Raw genomic sequence first — 21,227 nt, 5'->3', positions numbered from 1 at the left:
TAAAATGGTGCAGCCACTTTGGAAAACAGTCTGGCAGTTCCTCAAAATGTTAAACAGTTCTTATATGACCTAGCAAGCCCACTTCTAGATACATACTCAAGATAAGTGAAAACATATGTCTACACAAAAACTTGTATACAAATGTTCATAGCAGGCCAGGCGCAGTGGCTCACACCTGTAATCCCAGCACTTTGGGAGGCCAAGACAGGTGGATCACTTGAGGTCAGGAGTTTGAGACCAGCCTGATCAACATGGTGAAACCCCGTCTCTACCAAAAATACAAAATTAGCCAGGTGGTGGTGCATGCCTGTAATCCCAGCTGCCTGGGAGGCTGAGGCAGGAGGATCGCTTGAACCCAGGAGGCAGAGGTTGCAGTGAGCCAAGATTGCACCATTGCACTGCAGCCTAGGCAACAAGAGTGAAACTCCGTCTCAAAAAAAAAAAAAGAAAAAAAAGTTCATAGCAGCATTAGTCATAATAGTGTCATCTTATGAGGCTATTATGACCCAGATATTTATCAGCTAATGAGTGGGTGACCTAAATTTGGTATAATACATTGGAATATTATTGAGCAATAAAGGGAATAAAGTACCTACATGTGGTACAACATGGATGAACTCTGAAAACATACTAAGTGAAAGAAGCCAGACACAAAAGGCCACAGATTGTATGATCTCATTTATACAAAATGTCTAAAATAGGCAAATCCATAGACAGAAAGTAGATTAAGGGTTGCCAGAGGCTAGAGGAAGGGAGCAATGGGAAGTGACTACTAATGCATATGGAGTGTCTTTTGGGGGTGATGAAAATGTTCTAGAATTAGATAGTGGTGATGATTGCACAACTCTATACTAAAAACCAGATTTTTTTGTTCAGAAAATTGCATACTTTAAAAGTGTGAATTTTATGGTAATATGAATTATATCTCAATGAAGTGGTTTTTTAAAAAATCCAAATGAGTTAATACTGTATGTAATGCTTTGCAACTTGCTTTGTTTTTATCTCATATCTTTTCTATGTCCTTAACTAATTTTTAGATGATAGTATAGTAAGTGTTTAAGAGCTTGACTGTAAAACAGACAGATCTGGGTTTGAAGTATGATTTCCACTCAATAACTTTATGAAACTAAGCAAGTTACCTAGCTTCTCTAAGCCTGTTTCCTTATATGTATGATGGAATTTTATTTTATTTTATATTAATTTAATTTAATTTAATTTTTGAGACAGCGTCTTGCTTTGTTGCCCAGGCTGGAGTGCACTAGCATGATCTCTGCTCACTGCAACCTTGACCTCCTGTGCTCAACTGTGTCTCCCACCTCAGCTTGGAGACTCTTGGAGACTGAGACTACAGGCGTGTGGCACCATGCCCAGCTAATTTTTTTTTTTTTTTTGTAGAGATGAGGTCTCCCTATGTTGTCCTGGCTGCTCTCAAACTCCTGGGCTCAAGTGATCCTCCTGCCTCAGCCCCCTAGACTGCTGGGATCACAGGCATAAGCCACTGTTCCCTGCCTGATGGAATTTTAAAAGTACCCACATCCATTGGGTCCTTGTGTGGATTCGATAATTAATGTAAAGCACTAAGCTCAGAGCCTGGTTTCTGGCTCTCTGAATGTTTGTGGTTATTGTAAAATCTCAGTTTTAATGACTACATCTGTTGTATAGATGTGCCATACTTTAATCAATCTCTTATTATTAGTCATTTAGGTTAATTCTGATTTTTCAGTATTGTAAACAACACTGCATTTATAGAGTTTTTTAAATGTTAAAAATTGTGTATTGCATTCCTAAAATTTTGAGACTGGTGTAGTAGCAACACTGTGAACTGTGAGTCAGAAAGACTTGGGTTTGAATCCTGGCTCCACTGGATGACTTTAAATAAGCAACTTGCACTTTCTGAAATCCAAATCCATGAAAGATAGATAGTTAATAAAAACCTATCTTTCAGAATATTAATTGTTCTACAATAAAGACATATGCACGTGTATGTTCATTGTAGCACTATTCACAATGGCAAAGTTATGATCAACCTAAATGGCCATCAACGGTAGACCAGATAAAGAAAAGGTGATACATACACACCATACAACACTACACAGCCATAAAAAGAACTAGATCACGGCCTTTGTAGCAACATGGATGCAGCTGGAGACCATAGTCCTAAGTGAACTCATATAGGAACAGAAAACCAAATACTGCTTGTTCTCACTTATAAGTGGGAGCTAAACATTGAGTACCCATGGACACAAAGAAGGGAACAACAGGCACCAAGGCCTACTTGAGAGTGGAGAGTGGGAGGAGGGAGAGGACTGAAAAACTACCTGTGGGGTACGAGGCTTATTACATGAATAATGAAGTAATCTGTACACCAGACCCCTGTGATATGCAGTTTACCTATATAACAAACTTGCATGTGTGCCCCTGAACCTAAAATAAAAGTTAAAAGAATTAAATAAATACCTTTCAGCTGTGATCATTAGAGGCAATGAAAGGAAATACCTGGCATGTGATAAGTATCCAACATATGACAGCTATTATTATGCTGGGTTCTGTATGGAAGGGTTTGTTTCTTTTTCTCTATAATAAGTGAGTAGAATACATATAATCCTTTTATCATTTTCCATAACATTTAGCAAGCCTGGCACTATAGTTGAGCTCTTTTAGCTTTGAGGTAAAACATATATGCTGAAAACTTTTAAATATTTACTGCAAAAATTTCTAGGGAGTTAGTGAAGCTTCTTCCTGTATTTTGAAAAATAGTACCGTATCATTCTATGTTCTAAGTCTGTGTTCTACTGTATTCTGCAGTAATTCTCACCATAGGAGGAATTTATTATTCTGCAGGAATTCTCACAGCAAGATCTTCCTTCCTTCCTTCCTTCCATCCATCCATCCATCTATCCTTCCATCCCTCTGTCCCTCCTTCCCCTTTCCCTCCCCTCCCCTTCTCTCTTTCCTTCGAGAGTCTTGCTCTGTCACGCAGCCTGGAGTGCAGTGGTATGATCTCAGCTCACTGCAACCTCCACATCCTGAGTTCAAGTGATTCTCCCACCTCAGCCTGCCAAGTAGCTGGGACTACAGCTCCGCACCACAATGCCTGGCTAATTTTTGTATCGTTTTTTTTTTTTTTGAGACGGAGTCTTGCTCTGTTGCCCAGGCTGGAGTGCAATGGCGCGATCTTGGCTCACTGCAACCTCCACCTCCCTGGTTCAAGCAGTTCCCCTGCCTCAGCCTCACGAGTAGCTGGGATTACAGGCTCAGGCCACCACGTCCGGCAAATTGTTTTGTATTTTTAGCAGAAGTGGGGTTTCACCATGTTGGCCAGACTGGAATTTCTTTTAGAGTTCATTTGAGCCCCCTCTTATTTTGGAGAGATAGGCTGCTTGTTTGGTGAGAAACCAGTGCAAAATAATGGGGACTTTTTAGTTGAGGTTCTATTTTGTTCTGAGTCCTGGCTTTTGGAGCTCTGGAAGTGAAGCAGTGACAATGTCACCAGAGGAGAGTGAGGATCTGTTCTTGCTGGCATGGCGTTAATGCTCTTAGGGATACATGTTCAGCTGGAGATTGACGCTGATGATCTATGTTGGGTTCCTAACACCATGTTCTCCCTAGGCCTCCATTTTGCTGACTTTATCCTGCTGAGACATTCTTCAGTTATCTTCCAATCCAGCGGTCACACCCTGGTTACCTGCTGTCCTTTATCATACACCCAGATTGTGACTAAATTTGCTCTCAGAGGGTGATTTTATTATGCCCCTGTGGGGGTACCTTCCTAAGCAACCGCCCATTATTATCTGCTCAGAAAGTAGAGAGAACCCAAACAGCATTTTTGCTGCTGGCCTCTTAAATTTTGTTACTAGCCTTGACTGCTTGGATGTAAGGCTGCCTGCAGCAAGTCTTCATAAGAACCTCTGTTATCCTCACCACTCTCTTTGGCTTTCAGTGACATCTTCCAAGGAGATGGGCTTCCACCTATAGTATGTTTTTCTATCAGATAGAGGTTTGGTTTTTCATACTGGTTTTGTAACTGCTGCCATTTAGGGTTGACACGTGAAAAGGAGTTGTTACTTATCTTTCTTGCTTATGACATTCTTGTAGAATCTGATGCAGTTTATTGTGTGTCCATGTCCATAAATGGATAGTCAGGCTGTATTGAACCTTGCAATCCCAATCAGACCCTTTGCAAAAGAGGAAAAAGAGTAGGCCATGTCTCTTGAACTAGAAAGACCAAAGAGCAGCCCAGCTGCTGCTCTTCCACTCCTGCCCTTGCTCTTTCTCCTCACCTCTGTAATCATTGTGAGCCAGGGGCTTCCTTCTTCTGGTATAGTGGCCTGATTTTGCCCTTGTCCTTGGCTCTTTGGTGTTATTGCATGTCAGGCTCTCTGGTCACCAGCTGTACTTAATGTGTGCCACATTCAGACAGTTCTATTAATTTATCTTAGGCTGCTTTCCTAGTCTGCCTAGATGCTGGGGAGCCTACTTTCTAATGGTTGTGGTAGATGGAAGGATGAATGGATTTCTAGAAGTTGAATTACTAAGTCAAAGACCATAAATATTTTAAGCTCTTGTATTATCTGTTAGATACATTAATAGACCTTTTTTTTTTTTTTTAAATGGAGTCTCACCCTGTTGCCCAGGCTGGAGTGCAGTAGTGCCATCTTGACTCACTGCAATCTCTGCCTCCTGGGTTCAAGCAATTCTCCTGCCTCAGCCTCCTGAGTAGCTGGGATTACAGGCACCTGTCACCATGCGCGCCTAATTTTTGTATTTTAGTAGAGATGGGGTTTCCTCCTGTTGGCCAGGCTGGTCTCGAACTCCTGACTTCAGGTGGTCCACCCACCTCGGCCTCCCAAAGTGCTGGGGTTACAGATGTGAGCCACTGCGCCCAGTCAACCTTTTTTTTTTTTTTTAAGTTTTTTAAATTAAAAATTTTTTTTTCTTTTTGGCTCCCAACAGGAAACAATAGACCTTCTTAGAAGCAGTTAGTATAGGATTTGTAAGTCTCATTAATGTTGTTAGACATTTTTTTTTCAAATATTTGTTATTTGGATGAATAAAACCTGGTATTTTCTAATTTTACTTTTTATATATTTTAAAAATTGTCTTTGAAGTTGTTGGGTTTTAAGTTTATGAATTTTGTAGGAAGTACAAACATACAGCAAGCTTATTTTGACAACTTGCTGATCTATAGCGAGGGTTTCCTACCATTCAGATGTTTGATTTTTTTTCCCCAGAGTAGATCAAGTTTGTGAATAGAAACAAAACAGACCCTCAGTATTCTCATGGGGTATATCTTAAGACCTTAAATCTTCACATTCATTCCATAGCACAAAATTTTCCTCAGAAAGTATAACTTAAAAAGTTAAATGATCTTTTCAGAAGCATCTCGTGTAGCATAGTTATTAAGAGCAATGGTTTTGACATTAGATAGACTTAAGCTTGAATCCCAACACTCTGCTTACTAACGGTGTGACCTCTTACAAGTTACTTAACCTTTCTGATCCTCAATTTCTTCTTCTATACAGAAAATAGGGATAGAGATATCTACCTTGTTAGACTGTTGGGAGCATTAATTAAAATATTGTATTTTGAACATCTGACATAGTGCTTAGTTCATAGTAAGCCTCAAGACCTGGTAGCTTCTATCATTATTATAGAATCAAAGTCATTTATAAAATTATTGTAATCTTACTAAAACAAACATACCACCTTTATATTATTTTATTATCTACATGGGAACATTTACCATGAATCTGAAATAAAGTTATCACTTAACAAGGGTTATGATGTACTGAACGATGATTAGAAAGAGACAAAGCAGTTGCTGGGTGACCAGCTGGGCTCACTCATTACCCAGGTGAATTACTCCCTCACATCAGGCTTGCAAATACTATTCAGGTTTGTGCCTTGGCAAAATGACAAATTGCTACATATCTCAAATGGTTTAAAGTGCAGTTCTTACCTTTCCAAACGCCAAGGTTCTATTATATTGACTGTAGTTTATTTCAGCCATGCAGTTAAGTACCAGCCTACCTTTCTGCACATTTCTTCAACTATACCTTCAATAGTAAATATTTGTTATAGTGATGACTTACTCTCCCTGGCCTGCACTAACAACTTATAACGTAGCCAAAGATACCAGAGTTTCCCCCACTTAACAGAGAAGGAAACTGACATTCAGAGAAGTTCACCAAACTGCTTTGCCTAGTTCACCAAGTAGCAAAATCAGGACTAGAACAATATTTAAAGGAATAACTTTAAATATTTTAGGAAATTCAGGAGCTAAGATGGAAGCTTATAGGCTAGATATCCACTCCTCTGTGCAAAAGCCATCAAGCTGACATAAAACCAACCGACCATTTAGAGGGTGATAGGTCATTTGCTTCTTTTTTTCTTTTTTTGAGAGGGAGCCTCACTCTGTCACCCAGGCTGGAGTGCAGCGGCATGATCCTGGCTCACTGTAACCTCCGCCCCCCAGGTTCAACTCCCTCCACCTCCCAGGTTCAAGTGATCCTCTTGCCTCAGCCTCCCGAGTAGCTGGGACAGCAGGCGTGTGCCACCACTCCCGGCTAATTTTTGTATTTTTAGTAAGGGTTTTGCTATGTTGGCTAGGCTGGTCCCGAACTTCTGACCTCAAGTGATCCGCCCGCCTTGGCCTCCCAGTGTTGGGGTTGGGATTACAGGTGTGAGACACTGTGCCTGGCCTGCTTTTTTCTTTCTTCTTTCTTTTTTTTTTTTTGAGATGGCGTCTCACCCTGTCGCTCAGGCTGGAGTGCAATGGCGCAATCTAGGCTCACTGCAACCTCTGCCTCCCGGGTTCAAGCGATTCTCCTGCCTCCTGAGTAGCTGGGATTATAGCCACGCACCACCACATCCTGCTAATTTGTGTATTTTTAGTAGAGACGGGGTTTCACCATGTTGGCCAGGCTGGAATCAAACTCCTGACCTCAAGTGATCTGCCTGCCTCGGCTTCCTGAAGTGTTGGGATTACAGGTGTGAGCCACCGTGCCCAGCTGCTTTTTGCTTTCTTATCCACTGGTCCCTTACCAGGCTCTCTTTCCCATCTCCTTTCTATTCCCAGTAGAGGACCCTTTCCTTTTTCTGTTACCTTCCATTGTTTATATTTCTTCTGGATTTTAGTAAATTGATATATTTGCATACACTGTGTCCTGGATGTACATTGAAACAAGAAACAGTACATATATTTTTTTAGCAAAAGCTTCTATCTGTATGTTGAAAGCCTTGACCCCTGAAATCTAAACTGATAGGTGTTTCTCCCTTGCATTGGTTCCAGGGGAAATCAGCCTTATGGTCCCACCTGTTACATTATCAGGACAACCGGCAGAGAAAACTCACATCAGGAAGCCTCAGTACCTCAGGTAAGATAGTCTCTGCAATGGAGAGTCTGCCCTCTCTCCACTTTTCTATCACCCACTGGAGTGATCACTTTGAAGCAAACTATTCCAGGTCAAAGAAGCCTTTGCTCTGGAATGTTTTCTCTTTTAAATATGGAGCCACCAGACTCTCTGAACCACAGAGCATACCAAAACCATGGCGTTTGCTTTCATTATGTATTTCTATACCCCTTTTATCGGCAAGATACAAAATTTATTTGGGAAAGAGGCCAGTCTCAGAATGAATATGGGTTTTACTGTGGTACTGGTGTCCTGGGTTTGGAGCAGGCTGTTTTCAGAGTCTTTTGTTTTATTTCTCTGACATGGGCATTATGATTATCTATCCCGTTAGTCAAGAGAGCTGTTGGTCAGTGTCCTTCCTTGGACCTCCTCAAAGTCAAGCCCTGGTGTGAATGATCCCTTATACTTCCTTTCTGTTTCTAACCTAATAAAAATGTCAGAGTTTGTGGCAACTCCAGAGGTCATCTAGTCCAGGCCCTTTATTTTACAAGAGGAGGAAACGAGTCTGGAGAGGAATTGAATTTATTTAAGATCACAAAGTGAGCTCATGGAAGAGGCCAAACAAGAGCCAGTCATTTTATCTCCTGCTCTGATGTTTAGACCATCCTACAGTGTCCTTTCCAGGCTAGTCTTCCTGCTTCTTTTACTTCTTGGGTGCATCTCCCCTTCACATCATCCTTTGTTCTCCACTCTGCCAGACATTTGTTTACCTTTCTTGGATGTTTTTATCTTAATGGTAAAGGCGAGTTAAATGAGGTAAGAAGATGGGCATGAACTCATTGCCCTTGAACTAGTTGACCTTAACTAGCACTGAACCTGGGGAGATAATTGGCTGAAAACTAGAGACAAGAGTTCTCCAGGTAGGCTTATGAGGAATTTTTTTGGCCCGCTTTCTGGATGTGTAAAAGCAGGTTCTTATTAAGAATGCTATAGAAGTCATTGCTGAGGAATAAACTGTAGCCAAAAATTCTCAACAGCTTGATGATGAAAATACTAAGTTTTAAACATTAGGCCAGACATGAGGATATAAAGGTACTATATCTTCTCTTCTCCTAGAGGTCCTATCATTCTGGAACAGAACCCGAACATTCTTGTTCTTTATATATTCTCTTGGGCTTTTGTAGGCTGCTGTGAAGCCAGAACAGGATGTGAGTAGTGGCTCCAAGTGGAAGCACTGCTTCTGTGGATCATGGTGAGAGCATGATAGACTAGGAGCCAGGAGGTCTGTGTTCCAGTACTGACTTTGCTGCTTGGTGACATAGGCAAAGCAGCTAACCTCTCTGAATGTCATTTTCCTTCTCTGTTAAGTGGGGGAAATTGTGATATCTTTTTTGGCTACCTTATAAATTGTTAGAGAATTAAATGAGATAATATCCATAAAAATGTAAAATTTGATCTCTAGTAGGAATTTCATAAATATTTATGAAACGATCAATTAAAGTGTTACCAGTGTAACCATCTGTTTCCCATAGCAATTTGTGATTTAAGGTAAGGGAAGGGCAGTCAGCTATTTGGATATTCAGATCTCTTTGGACATGACCAACTTGTTTATTCTAGGAATACTTCTTGATTCAGAACGTAGGAAGTCTGATGCCAGCTCACTCATGCCTCCCCTGAGGATCTCCCTGATTCAGGATATGAGGTCAGTATGGGCTCACATGTAATAAGCCACTAAAATCCTGTTTTCAGTTGCTGCTTAGGTGTCCACTTTAAGTAACAAGGTCTCAGTGGCTGCTACAGCATCTCAGCTAACGTGGAAGCCCTCCTAGTCACAAAGCCTTGTGTTTCATAATACATTTGTAAAGCTGTACAAACAGTTGGGTTTCGTGGCATTTTTGAAGGTGAGGGAGCGTAGGAGAGTATCTCAGGCCCTAAGGGCTCAGAGTTAGCCTGGCTTTTTAAGGGCTGTACTGTCTTTTTTCATCCCAAAATATGGTGAGCCTATCTGGTAAAGCTACATGGAAGCCCAGTATTTGGAGAATGTAGAGATAGGCTCTCCCAGGGTGAGATAAGGCTGTCTCAGCAGGTCTCCTTTGGCTTTACAGGTAAGTTATTGGCAGTGAGTTCATCTCCCATCCCACCCTCCACTTCCTTTTTACATTCTTCCTCCAGGCACATCCAGAACATCGGGGAAATCAAGACTGATGTGGGAAAGGCCAGAGCATGGGTGCGACTGTCCATGGAAAAAAAGTTACTTTCCAGACACCTGAAGCAGCTCCTCTCAGACCATGAGCTCACCAAGTAAGGCTGCTCCGCCAGGAGTAGAAGCAGGCTCCCAGGAATGGAGGGAAGAGATTGGAAACTTGTGTGGGAAGGGGGAGTATTCAGTGTGACATTGCTGCTGCATTCAGCTAACCTCTTTGCTTATGAAGGTTTTGCAGTATTTCCTCTTCTCCCTTTTTATCAGTGGAAGAATACTTCCGCTATATTGGTTCTCCCTGTCTTCTCAACCTGCATGCCCAAAACTAGCTTTCTTGGAGAGGTAGTGGGAAGGATGAGGTCTTCCTCTCCTTCCTGTATTCAGGTGACATGTATACCTCTTGGACATAAGGCATTTCCTTTGTCTCTTTCCTGTTCTGGGGAGCAAAGGATTGGAGAATTAAAAGGAAACTTCTGAGATGTCCTCTTCTCTCTCTTGTTCAACACATCATACCCCTCACCCCTCTCGGGATGTCTGTAGCCTTTTCTTGTCTGTACTTCTGCATGACCCTAGTCCCTGTCCGCACTCTACCTGGTAAACTTCTTCAGGGCTCAGTTTTCTTTCCCAGAGTTTTCCTGGACTCCCCAGAAACGTGGTTCATCCCTCTTCCAGGCATGCATAACATTTGTTAGAATATTTGTTCATCCCCTTTTCACCATGATGTGTTGTATTATCATTGTCTGTTTGCTTGCTACTTACTGAAGTTTGCTTTCATTGAAGGCATAAACCTGTCCCTTTCCCAAGGCTGAGCATGTTGCTTAGCATCCACTAGGGATTCAGCCAGCCCACATAAAAGGTATGCTTAGCTGCACAGACAGGAGGTGGACAGTCTATGAAGAGTATATCTTGATAGAATGTCCCTCAGTCTCTGGGATTTCCAGCTAGCCCCCAAGACTGTTTGTAGCTTGGAGATGGGATAAGGTGGAGGCAGGGTTGTATATTCATGGGGGCTGTGTATTCATGGGACCAATTGAATTCTAAATTCCAAAGGAAGAAATGAGTTAACTCCCATATAGGGAGCCTAAACTATTTCTCCTTGTCTGCAGTGACTAATACCATGTAGTGCCCCCTTTACCTTGAAACTCACTTTATGTGGCTGCCATGACCTTATACCATCTTGTTCTCTTTCTCCGCTTACTCTTTGCACAGTGTTGGCTTTCACCATCTTCAATTCTTTGCATGCACACAGTTTCTTTGTTGCTTTCTCGCTTGCTCTCTTACTTGGTGATCTCACCCAATTCTCATGACTTCTCTCACCTCTAAGCAGGAGATGCCCACATCTGAAGTTCTAGCCCTGACATGTCTTTTAAACTCCACTCCTGCATTCATTTCCATTCTGATATTCTACCTTTAGCTCAGAGAGAACAAAAGCAAGCTTCACAGAGTCTTCACCATAACTACTTTACTCTCAGATTTTTTGTGAATGTCACCACTGTGCTCTCTGAAAAGCTGACCCCCACTTCTTCTCCGTACCTACACTGAAAATTTGGAGTCAGTTTTGACTCCTTGCTTTGCTTTATCTCCCACATACAGATTTCAGGTTCTTCACCTCTGTGCCACCTGTCTCCTTACCATTTTTACTGCACAGACTTAGTTTAATCCTCATTTCCCTTTCACTTCTCACCTGCACTAAATTTAAATTTCCTGAAGTTGGTCATGGCTGTCTCTTTTTCTAGGGCAAATTGCAGAAACCCCTTACTTACTGGGCAGATTGCAAACTCCTTAGTTTAAAATTTTAGGACCTTCCTTCATTTGAATAGCCTTTTTTTTTTTTTTTTTTCATTTGACACCTTTGGTACAATAGCCTAACTTCTTAGTCTCATTGCTAACTGATCACTTCCCTGAACCCTCAACTCCAGCCAAACTGGTTTCCAAACCTGTCTGTACAACAGTTGTCTAAATTTCTGCTGCCCTTCAGGTCCCTCTTGTTCTAGAAGGCCTTCCAGGACCACTGAAGCATATGGCTCTTTAAATTCCCAGAAACAGCCTTTTGTTTGATTATTCATTGTGAGCAATCCTATACCATAGCCTTTACCTGATTTATTCACTTAGACTGCATTTGAGGATAGGCGCTTTCCTCTCCAGCACCTGGACATAACAGGCCTGGGTTGATAAATTATCTGTTGAAAGTGCCTTGTAAACCTGGCTAGGTAGAACCTCACAGTTCTGAATTCTGTACCTCTCTGGCCATGGTGATTGCAGCTTGGGCAACCAGGACAGTTGTCTTCTTTTGTTCTTTGTGTTGAAGGCCTGTACATTTGGCTCTGGGTGTCTCCTCTATTTGGGGGAAGATATCATTGCTTTGAAGCTGCAGAGGGCCTGGAATGTCAGGCAAAGGAGTTGACCTCTGATGAACAGGCAGTGAAAATGAAGGGAGAAAGTTTGAAAAAAGGGGAAGGATATGATCTGCATGGCTCTTCCTTGCCTGTGACCTGGATCAGAGGCGGGAGCAGAAGCCTGCCCTTTATCGCCTCTGAATCTGTCCTGGGCTTACACCCCCGTTCAGGGCAGTGTTCTGACTTGTGGCTCTCAGATCTACTCAGGGTTCGAAACTAGGCCTGGTGATGAATGGTGACCACAGACCTTCATCCACTGCCACTCACACACCATACACTAGCTGACAGCCTAGCTAGAAGCCTGAGAAGACCTGTGTCATCCTTGATGGAATTTCATTCCAGCCCTCAGTTTAGAAAAGGAGATTTCATGACTTCTGACACTTGATATTATAGTAACATCAACATACCTTGGACACAGGCAGTATTTGATTTTTGTTGTTCCTGCTGTAGCTTAAACCGTTGTCCCTCTGTCCCTTAGTTAGAGTAGCTAGCTTTGTTCCTTTATAGGGTGAACCTAAGGAACTTGAAGCTTGACATCTTATGCTTCCCTTAGCTGTCTCCTTCCAGAACTGAAAATTCTAGTTTCTTTCCCTTCCTTTTGGTCGGAGACTGATGTGTTGCCTCCTCTCCAACAGAAAGTTATATAAGCGCTATGCCTTCCTGCGCTGTGATGACGAGAAGGAGCAGTTCCTCTATCACCTCCTGTCTTTCAATGCCGTCGATTACTTTTGCTTCACCAATGTCTTCACAACTATCCGTGAGTAGCCCTGTGCTCCCAGCTGGCCTTCTCAAGGCAGTCTTTATGAACCTGCCTGAGACTCACTCGTTGTCCCCTTTTTAAAGAAAGAAGATTATTCCTTGTACTTTCTATTTGTCTTTTGCCTCTGTGGGGAGAGAGGTGCACTTGCCCTCCTTGGAGGCTGTGTTTTCTCTGAAGTTTCTCATTCTTGTTCTGAACTGGAGAGCTCAGTCTTTTTTGCCATTGTGTTGTCGGTGTTGTCCTAGGCACTGCTCTGGGAGCCTAAGCTGATGAAGGTGGAGTGGAGTCAGTTGAGCTGATGCAGTTTGCCTCCCTCCCTGCATACCCACAAAGAATCTCCCTTTTGTTTTCACCTGAGAGGCTCACTTGGCATCACAGAATGTTTCAAACCAGGCTGAAGGGAAAAAGGGCTCTTTTCTGAGGTAGCAGAAAGAACTCCAGATACCAGTGGGAGATTTCAGTCTGGGCTCAGCTTTGGCTAACTCATTATGTGTCTGTGAGCAGAGTCTATCCTGCTGTGAGTCCCAGTCTCTCTATTTACAGAATAGGGAAGAGGGTTCAATATGGTCTAATTCCCTTTGAGCCTCTTCTTTCCCTGATGCCAGGATTCTCTACTGGGTGGAGGGTAGTCTCTGAGTTTGCCACATGGCTAGTTCTTTGGCCAGTTACTCAGCAGCATGGACTCTTGTTTCTGTCTGATGCTGCATCTTCCCTTTTAGAGACTAGGGCTATGGGCTTAATAGAAGTAGCCCTGGACTGGAATCTAGAAGACCCGAGGCAAACTTTCTTTCTCTGTGCCTTGGAAAAAGGATTGCAATACTTCCTCTCCAAAGATTATGATTGTTATTAGGGTTCATGAGATGATAGATTGAAGAGTGCTCTAAAAAGCAGTTCAGTACAATGTTAGGAGTTGGGGATATTGTTTAACGAACAGGTTCATTTAGTTCTGAGCCTACAGATAGGCTTGGATCTTTGATGTTTGGGTGGTAAGCCTGAGAGGAGTGAAATTGAGGAGGGGCCGTGGGGTAGCTGGCTAATATTCTACATCAGCCAGGGACTAGGTCCTGGGGCCCTGTTGTTCCAGGGCTCTGCTTGAGCTGAGATAGCAGGAGCCACAGTTGTGCCAGCCTTCCTGGAGCAGGTCAGAGTCCCATCTGGTATGGGAAAGATTCCTGATTCTCCTCAATACTTTTGTGGCTTCCCCTAAACAGTGATCCCGTACCACATTCTGATCGTACCAAGCAAGAAGCTGGGGGGCTCCATGTTCACTGCCAACCCATGGATCTGTATATCAGGAGAATTGGGTGAGACACAGATCCTGCAGATTCCCAGGAATGTGCTAGAGATGACCTTCGAGGTATGTGTTATTTGGGGCCACAGCTCTGTGGGGATCTGAGTTTGCAACAGCTGCTTTGGGGAGTTTTCTGCAGGGTTTTTCAGAGGGCTTGCTATGTACAGTGTAATGCTTCAGCATAGCTGACCTTCCTGAGATGATCTGAGGCTGGAGCCAAAGACTGACCCTGAGGAGGGGGACCCCACCCTGTCTAAACAATGTTTGGAAGGCACTTACTTGTCTGGACTTGCACATCTCTCCATGCATAGTGTGTTGAGAAGTCCCCAGGAGTTCTTTGAGCTACTCAGCCCACCTGTTCCCAGAGACCTCAGAACCCACTTCCAGAATCTCTTGCTCCCTGACCCTGTCTTCTAGGTAGAGTGTTTTCTTTCTCAGCCTTGGGTGCCCCCATGAGATAGTGCTGTACCGCAGTTCTGGCGGTATGTAGAGCCATGACCTCTAAGCCTGCAGATGCTGAGGGGTCAGGTTGCAGGCAGCCAGTCAGATCTGTGCCTCCGAGAACCACTGTTCTTTCCTCTGATTTTCCTGACCTACCTCATCTTCTCTATTCTCTAATAGTGCCAGAACTTGGGGAAGCTTACTACTGTCCAGATTGGCCATGATAACTCTGGGCTGTATGCCAAATGGCTGGTGGAGTATGTGATGGTCAGGAATGAGATCACAGGACATACCTACAAGTAAGTGTACCCTCAGGCTGTAAGGTAGAGGGGCAAGGTGTATCTACGGGAGCTCTTTGATGCTTGGGTATGTGGAGTTCCCAAGGAGACCCTTTAGGTTGTGATAACCTGAGGCAACTTCCTGTTTGGCTCTGCCTCATACACTTGAAAGTAAGTAAGTAGAAGGAGGGTTTCTTCTGTTTTTTTTTTTTTTTTTTTTTTTTTTTTTGAGACGGAGTCTTGCTCTGTCACCTAGGCTGGAGTGCAGTGGCATGATCTTGGCTCACTGCAGCCTCTGCCTCCTGGGCTGAGGCGATTCTCCTGCCTCAGCTCCCCGAGTAGCTGGGATTATAGGCATGCACCACCACGCCCAGCTAATTTCGTGTTTTTAGTAGAGACAGGTTTCACCATATTGACCAGGCTGGTCTTGAACTCCTGACCGCAGGTGATCCGGCCGCCTTGGCCTCCCAAAGTGCTGGGATTACAGGCATGAGCCATCAGGCCCAGCCAGAAGGAGGGTTTCTAGGTGAAGATGTGTGGAATTGCTGTGCCCAGATCCCAGGCCACCTATGCCACTCAGGGTGCTTCTCTGATGATACATGGTGGAACCAGCAGAGCATTGAAGGAGTCTCTATCCTGGTTTCAGAGCCTATCTCCAGGGATTGGCTTTGTTGATGGCTCTTCCTGTGAGCAGCAGGGAGGAGCTGGCTGCTCTGACAGTCCATTGTCTGATCTTCAGGTTCCCGTGTGGCCGGTGGTTAGGGAAGGGCATGGATGATGGAAGCCTGGAGCGGATCCTAGTTGGGGAGCTGCTCACATCCCAGCCTGAGGTGGATGAGAGGCCATGCCGGACCCCGCCGCTGCAGCAGTCCCCCAGTGTCATCCGGAGGCTTGTTACCATCTCACCCAACAACAAGCCCAGTAAGTGGGAGGAGGGGTTGGGCCCTCATGCCATACAGTCTAGGGAATGGGTGGATCTCTGTGAGCCCTGATAATGGGAACCTGGGTCCCACCCTGTGCAGCTGCCTCAGGAAACACTTCTGCTAACAAAGCCACCTCACGCATATGGCACCCTTCTCTTATGAATCACTGAGAGCATTTGGCACTCTCCTTAGAGGGCTGGCAGGAGAGGAGAGAACTCATGCTGCCAAACCTGGGCGCTGTATATATTCATGCATGATCCATTAAAGGAGAGGGGTCTACTTTCTGGACCTCCCCTGCCTGATTCCTGGGCTTCACAGCCAAGGCTTGGCTCTCTTTTGGTTGCCCACAATTCCAAGGTAAAATGGAAAATAAACTTTACCAGAATTTCTTAGAGATAGAACTCTAAGGTGTTAGCTTTTCTGTTTTTCCCCCAAGATTTGCGGAAGAGCTAAATCAGCAAAGCTGGGTGGGCAAGAGCCTCTGCTTCCTAGGGTCCAGCTGCCCTGCCTCTCCTATGGGCCCTCCCCATGTCCTCAGTCTCCTGCTCAGGCAGCTAAGCACCGTTAGCCTCAGAGATTGGTTAGGGATGTCTGCTTGATTTTTATTAGAGCTGAACACTGGGCAGATCCAGGAGTCCATCGGGGAGGCAGTCAATGGCATTGTGAAGCACTTCCATAAGCCTGAGAAAGAGGTGAGCCTTCCTGCCCTCCAATCCAGGGCCTTACATTGAATAAGAGAGAATAATTTTGTTTTTCCGATTATCTTGTTATGCTCTTCCAGGCCCATGTGCTGTGGACACCCTAGAGTCTTGTAGAGTGTGTGCCTCAGCTAGTTGGAGATGGAGCAGACTCCTTCCTCTGGGGGCCTTTGCCTCAGGTTACCCTGTTTTCCCTCCATACTGATGACCCAATAGAGTCCCCGGGCCCCTAGTGAACAGTGCCTATTCCTGTCCTCTTCTAGATTTGCCTGGGTCTCCTTGAATAGTGGCCACACTGGCTTTGTCCTCCAGTGGAGAATCTCCTTGTGTGTGACCCAGATCTATCATCTCTTCTTTCATCCATTTATTCAGCAGCTCTTCACTGGGAGCTGCTCTGAACCAGGCACTGTGCCAGGTGTTAGGGAAACAGACAAAGTCCTAGCCTGTCTTTTGCAGCCCTCCCAACTCTGGGCTGTGGGTTTAGGGATGCAATGGTGGGAGGGCAGCTCGGCTGAGACAAGCCTGGCACCCTCCCCTGTTTCCTTACGTAGCGAGGCAGTCTGACGCTGTTGCTCTGTGGAGAGTGTGGCCTTGTCTCGGCCTTGGAACAGGCTTTCCAGCATGGATTTAAATCGCCCCGGCTCTTCAAAAATGTCTTCATTTGGGATTTCCTGGGTGAGTTGAGCTGGAGTATGAGGGTGGGAGAAGCATGTAGAGATATAAGGGGACTCACCAGCATAGCATGGGTGCTGACCACTCTGAGAGGCAGAACCCAAATTAGGTGACTCTCAGATCTCATTTGTTTGCTCTGGTTTTTCTTGAAGGGAATGACAAGAGCTCTCCTCCCCCTCCTTGGTAAATGCTTACCTCTTGAGAATTGGACAGAAAAGATTCTTCTAGACATCTGTTATTTAATACGGACTTAGTCCTGAGTCCTCACACTTTCCCCTTATAGATCCCAAAGTCCAGTTGAGCGTATTGGAGCCCCAAGCCCTATGTTGCACCCATATGGAGAATTTTCATGCAAGAAACCATCCTCAGAATTTTTTGTGTCTTCAGACTAGGGAAAAGAACATCTTTATATCAAGGGCCACATAAATAAATTTTAAAAATAAGGATAGGGAAGCTAAGGATCATTTTGAAACATGACCAGTGACATCAGAACACTTGTGCTATTCTCATTAAGTTACCTGTGTGGACTTGGATAGGCCCATGGCAAGTGGCCTGTAGGACCGTCAGGTTGGTGTTGAGAGCCTTTTCACTGGCAAGCTTTTCTACTCTTCACAGAAAAAGCACAAACCTATTATGAGACATTAGAGCAGAATGAAGTAGTCCCTGAGGAAAACTGGCATACAAGAGCCCGGAACTTCTGCCGATTTGTCACTGCAATCAACAATACTCCCCGGAACATCGGCAAGGATGGCAAGTTTCAGATGCTGGTGTGCTTGGGAGCCAGGTACTGCAGACCCAGGGCCCAGAGTGCACAGCGGTTAGCCTTGGTGGTGGTGTTGGAGGCCTGGTGCAGTGCAGGGGTGAGGAATGGCTCATCAGGTGCCCTTAGGGAGATGAGACCTTAGAAGGTTTCCTAGAAGCCCTGAATTTCCTCTGTGTATCGTGTATGGTCACACACTGCATAAAATGTGCTGCGTAACAACATTTGTCAGTGACGGACTGTTTATGGGATGATGGTCCTATAAGATTATAATACTCTGTTTTTACTGTACCTTTTATAGGTTGAGATATGTTTAGGTACCCAAATACTTACCATTGTGTTTTAGTTGCCTACGGTATTCAGCACAGTATTCCTTCATTTTTATTCTTCAGGCTGCTTTGGCAGGAAGCTCCAGAAGAAGTGTAGAAGAGCAGGCCTGGGGGCTGGTGACAGGGCTGTACCGATTTGTAGCTTAGGAGCAACAGGCTAGACATATAGTAGGCTCTACCATCTAGGTTTGTATGAGAACCCTATAAAGTTCGCATGGTGACGAAACTGTCTAATGACACATTTCTCAGACTGTATCCCTGTCATTAAGCAACACGTGACTTATGTGTGTGGTGATCTGTCGGGGTAGGGATGACAACGTGTATGTAACTCGGGGCAGAGGGGCCCCATTTTGAAAGGAAAGATCAAAATCACACCACTGGGGAAGTTTGAAGCAGAGTATATCTAGTTATTCCTTCATTAGACATTTAAATGGCCTTATGGAAGTTGGTAGGAAGAGAGCTGAATAAAACGTGGCCCCTTACCATTTATTTATTTATTTTGAGATGGAGTTTCGGTCTTGTTGCCCAGGCTGGAGTGCAATGGTGTGATCTCGGCTCACCACAACCTCCGCCTCCTGGGTTCAAGTGAGTCTCCTGCCTCAGCCTCCCGAGTAGCTGGGATTACAGGCATGCGCCATCACGCCTGGCTAGTTTTGTATTGTCAGTAGAGACGGGGTTTCTCCATGTTGGTCAGGCTGGTCTTGAACTCCTGACCTCAGGTGATCTGCCTTCCTTGGCCTCCCAAAGTGCTGAAATTACAGGCGTGAGCCACCATGCCTGGCCAACATTTAGAAGCTTACTTGTCCTAATTAAATACAGAGCATGGAAGAAGGTTTTGAGGGTCCAAAAATGAAGTGTACATTCATACAATATGCTGAAAAGGTAGAGGAGAAAGATCAGAGAAGACTTCAGGGAGGAGTTGGTATTTAAGTGAGCCTTTAATGGAAGGAAATAACAGAACGTGGCAAGGGCAGTAATAGGAAACACAGTTGAAAGGAGGATAGGGCCCCTGAGCTGGGACAGAGAAAGATTCTTTTCATATTAGTACAAAGTTGTTTCATCAGGGGACTGAAGTAATATTAATCTGATATTATGGGTGGTATGCATTAGAGTGGACAAGATTATTAGGGGCTATTCCTGTAGGTCAGGTGAGAGAGCATGAAGCTCAAATAAACTTAAGGCAGTTTATTCAGGCTGCATAAAGCGGGAGAATTGGCATAGTGGTTAAAAACAGACTCCAGAACCGCATTCACTAGGTTCAGATCTCAAGTTATCCATTTACTAGCCATGTGATCTTGGACAAGCTACTTAACTTCCATCTACCCCACTTTCTTCATCTATAAAGTGGGGATAATAATAGTACCTACCTCATATCACAGGGTTATCGTGAAGATTAAATCTCTTATGTCAGTGCCAGCACATGCTGAGTGTTATGTGAGGTTAGTGCTTATTATTATTCCTGGTGGTGGTAGCTGTGGGAGGAGAGAAGCTCTGGGAGACACCAGTGGTGGGGCTGACTAGGCAGGGCGAGGGAGGCAGGGGAGGAGGAGGCCTGGAGGCTCATGACAGGGCTGATTTGGGTCGGGTTTGTTTGGTGTCCTGGAGCTGAAAGACCTCTTTGCCAGTCCCTGTTTGGGAAAGGGGGGTGTGGGGAGCTGTCAGCTTCTCCAGCTTCAGACTTAGTTCATGGTTTCCCCCTTGGCCTTGCACTAACGCACTCTCTTCCTTTTCCTTTGCCCCTCTGACCTGCCTGGACTGCTCCCACTCTGCCAGAGATCACCTCCTACACCACTGGATTGCCCTGCTGGCTGACTGCCCCATCACTGCACACATGTATGAGGATGTGGCACTGATCAAAGACCATACACTTGTCAATTCCTTGATTCGTGTGCTGCAGACATTGCAGGAGTTCAACATCACGCTGGAGACGTCCCTTGTCAAGGGCATCGACATCTGACCTCCCAGCACCAGCCAGCAGCAGGACTGAGAAAGACTCACCCTGCAGCTCTGACCTTTCTTCCCAAAGGGACTTTAGCGATTGTGCAGGAGTAGGAGACAAAATGTACACTCACTGTAAAAAGAAAACTAGAGGATTTTTGGAATAAATAATCTATTTTAGAGTTTATTTGCTGATTTGCTTTTTACACACTTTCATGTGAAAGAGTGATAGGGAGAGGGAGCGAGGCTGGTGCCGCTTATTTTGAAGCTGGTGCCCTCCCTCGCCGTGGCCACATGCTGGAAGCCTGAGGCCTCCCTGGACTGAGCCTGTGGCACTGCGTGCGGGACAGTTATGTTTCCTTGCCCCGTCGCATTAATGAGGCCCTTCCACATCATTTTTAAACTAATGTTTTTCTATATTAACATTATTATGGATATTTGGCTTTCATAGGCCACACACAGGTGTGCTGCGCGGGAAGCCCCATGCTCCAATCAAAGGGATTTTTAGTAGTGCCTCTAAGCAAGCACTGATGAGTCAGTCCCACGTATTTTCTTTTTTGTCAGTATTATTTGGGAAGGAGACATGCCGGGATGTGTCATCGTGCCAAATACCACATTTCCTGTTGGCACAGTTTCACAGAAGTAAACATAAGCATGTTTTAACAGGTTTTTCTTTTCTTTTTTCTTTTTTAAAATGTTTTATTTATTTAACCCGCCATTGTGTGTTTTTAAGTATTTTCTTTTTTTAAGGAAAGGAAAAGCTTGTCACAATCTAACTGGCTATGTTATTATTATTAAATTTATGTTTTGCAACTTAGAAACCAGCTACATACAGTATGGCCCACTTAATAAAACACCTGAAACAAAAACTGCATGGATCACTGATTTTTATGGAGGTTTGTGAGCAGTGAGTGGCTGCGGGTGCAGTTGGGTCCATCTGTGAGGATGGTCTTGTGGCATCACCTCTCTTTACCAGCAGGCTCGGGGTTGTGGCCTGCCCAGGATGCCCCTGAAGGCCTGGGGTCTCCTGGGTCCTTCTGCCCGCAGTGCTAGGAGCCTTCCTAGCTGTTATGTGGCTGATTCACATGGATGCAGACAGGGTTCTTTCCCCACTCCACAGAGGAGGAGACTGAGACACAGGAGGGAAAAGACCCGGCCAGGGGTGCAGAGGTTGTCACTTGACTGAGAC

General features: G+C 44.6%; 1 protein-coding gene across 8 annotated transcripts in view; it reads left to right on the top strand.

The window, feature by feature from the left end:
• DENND5A (DENN domain containing 5A) overlaps positions 1-20,907 on the top strand; it is a 128,694-nt gene extending 107,787 nt beyond the window's left edge. For 3 of the 8 annotated variants that reach the window (XM_034932115.4, XM_034932117.3, XM_034932120.1), the window contains 12 exons: positions 7,292-7,376; positions 8,970-9,054; positions 9,525-9,653; positions 12,584-12,705; positions 13,920-14,065; positions 14,621-14,739; positions 15,458-15,639; positions 16,251-16,333; positions 16,891-17,014; positions 17,627-17,795; positions 19,480-19,539; positions 19,874-20,907. In XM_034932115.4, coding sequence (XP_034788006.1) covers positions 7,292-7,376; positions 8,970-9,054; positions 9,525-9,653; positions 12,584-12,705; positions 13,920-14,065; positions 14,621-14,739; positions 15,458-15,639; positions 16,251-16,333; positions 16,891-17,014; positions 17,627-17,795; positions 19,480-19,539; positions 19,874-20,057 — 1,488 coding nt within the window. In that variant the 3' untranslated portion in view covers positions 20,058-20,907. Of the gene's footprint in view, positions 1-7,291; positions 7,377-8,969; positions 9,055-9,524; positions 9,654-12,583; positions 12,706-13,919; positions 14,066-14,620; positions 14,740-15,457; positions 15,640-16,250; positions 16,334-16,890; positions 17,015-17,626; positions 17,796-19,479; positions 19,540-19,873 lie in introns of those variants that run through there. The other 5 variants (XM_034932119.4, XM_034932116.4, XM_034932122.4 and 2 more) reach the window with 4 other exon arrangements.
• The last annotated feature ends 320 nt before the right edge of the window (positions 20,908-21,227 follow it).

Source organism: Pan paniscus, chromosome 9, assembly GCF_029289425.2.
Source record: "Pan paniscus chromosome 9, NHGRI_mPanPan1-v2.0_pri, whole genome shotgun sequence".
Lineage (NCBI taxonomy): Eukaryota > Metazoa > Chordata > Mammalia > Primates > Hominidae > Pan > Pan paniscus.
The sequence above is the reverse complement of the archived record's forward strand: the minus strand, read 5'-3'. Positions and strand labels throughout refer to the sequence as shown.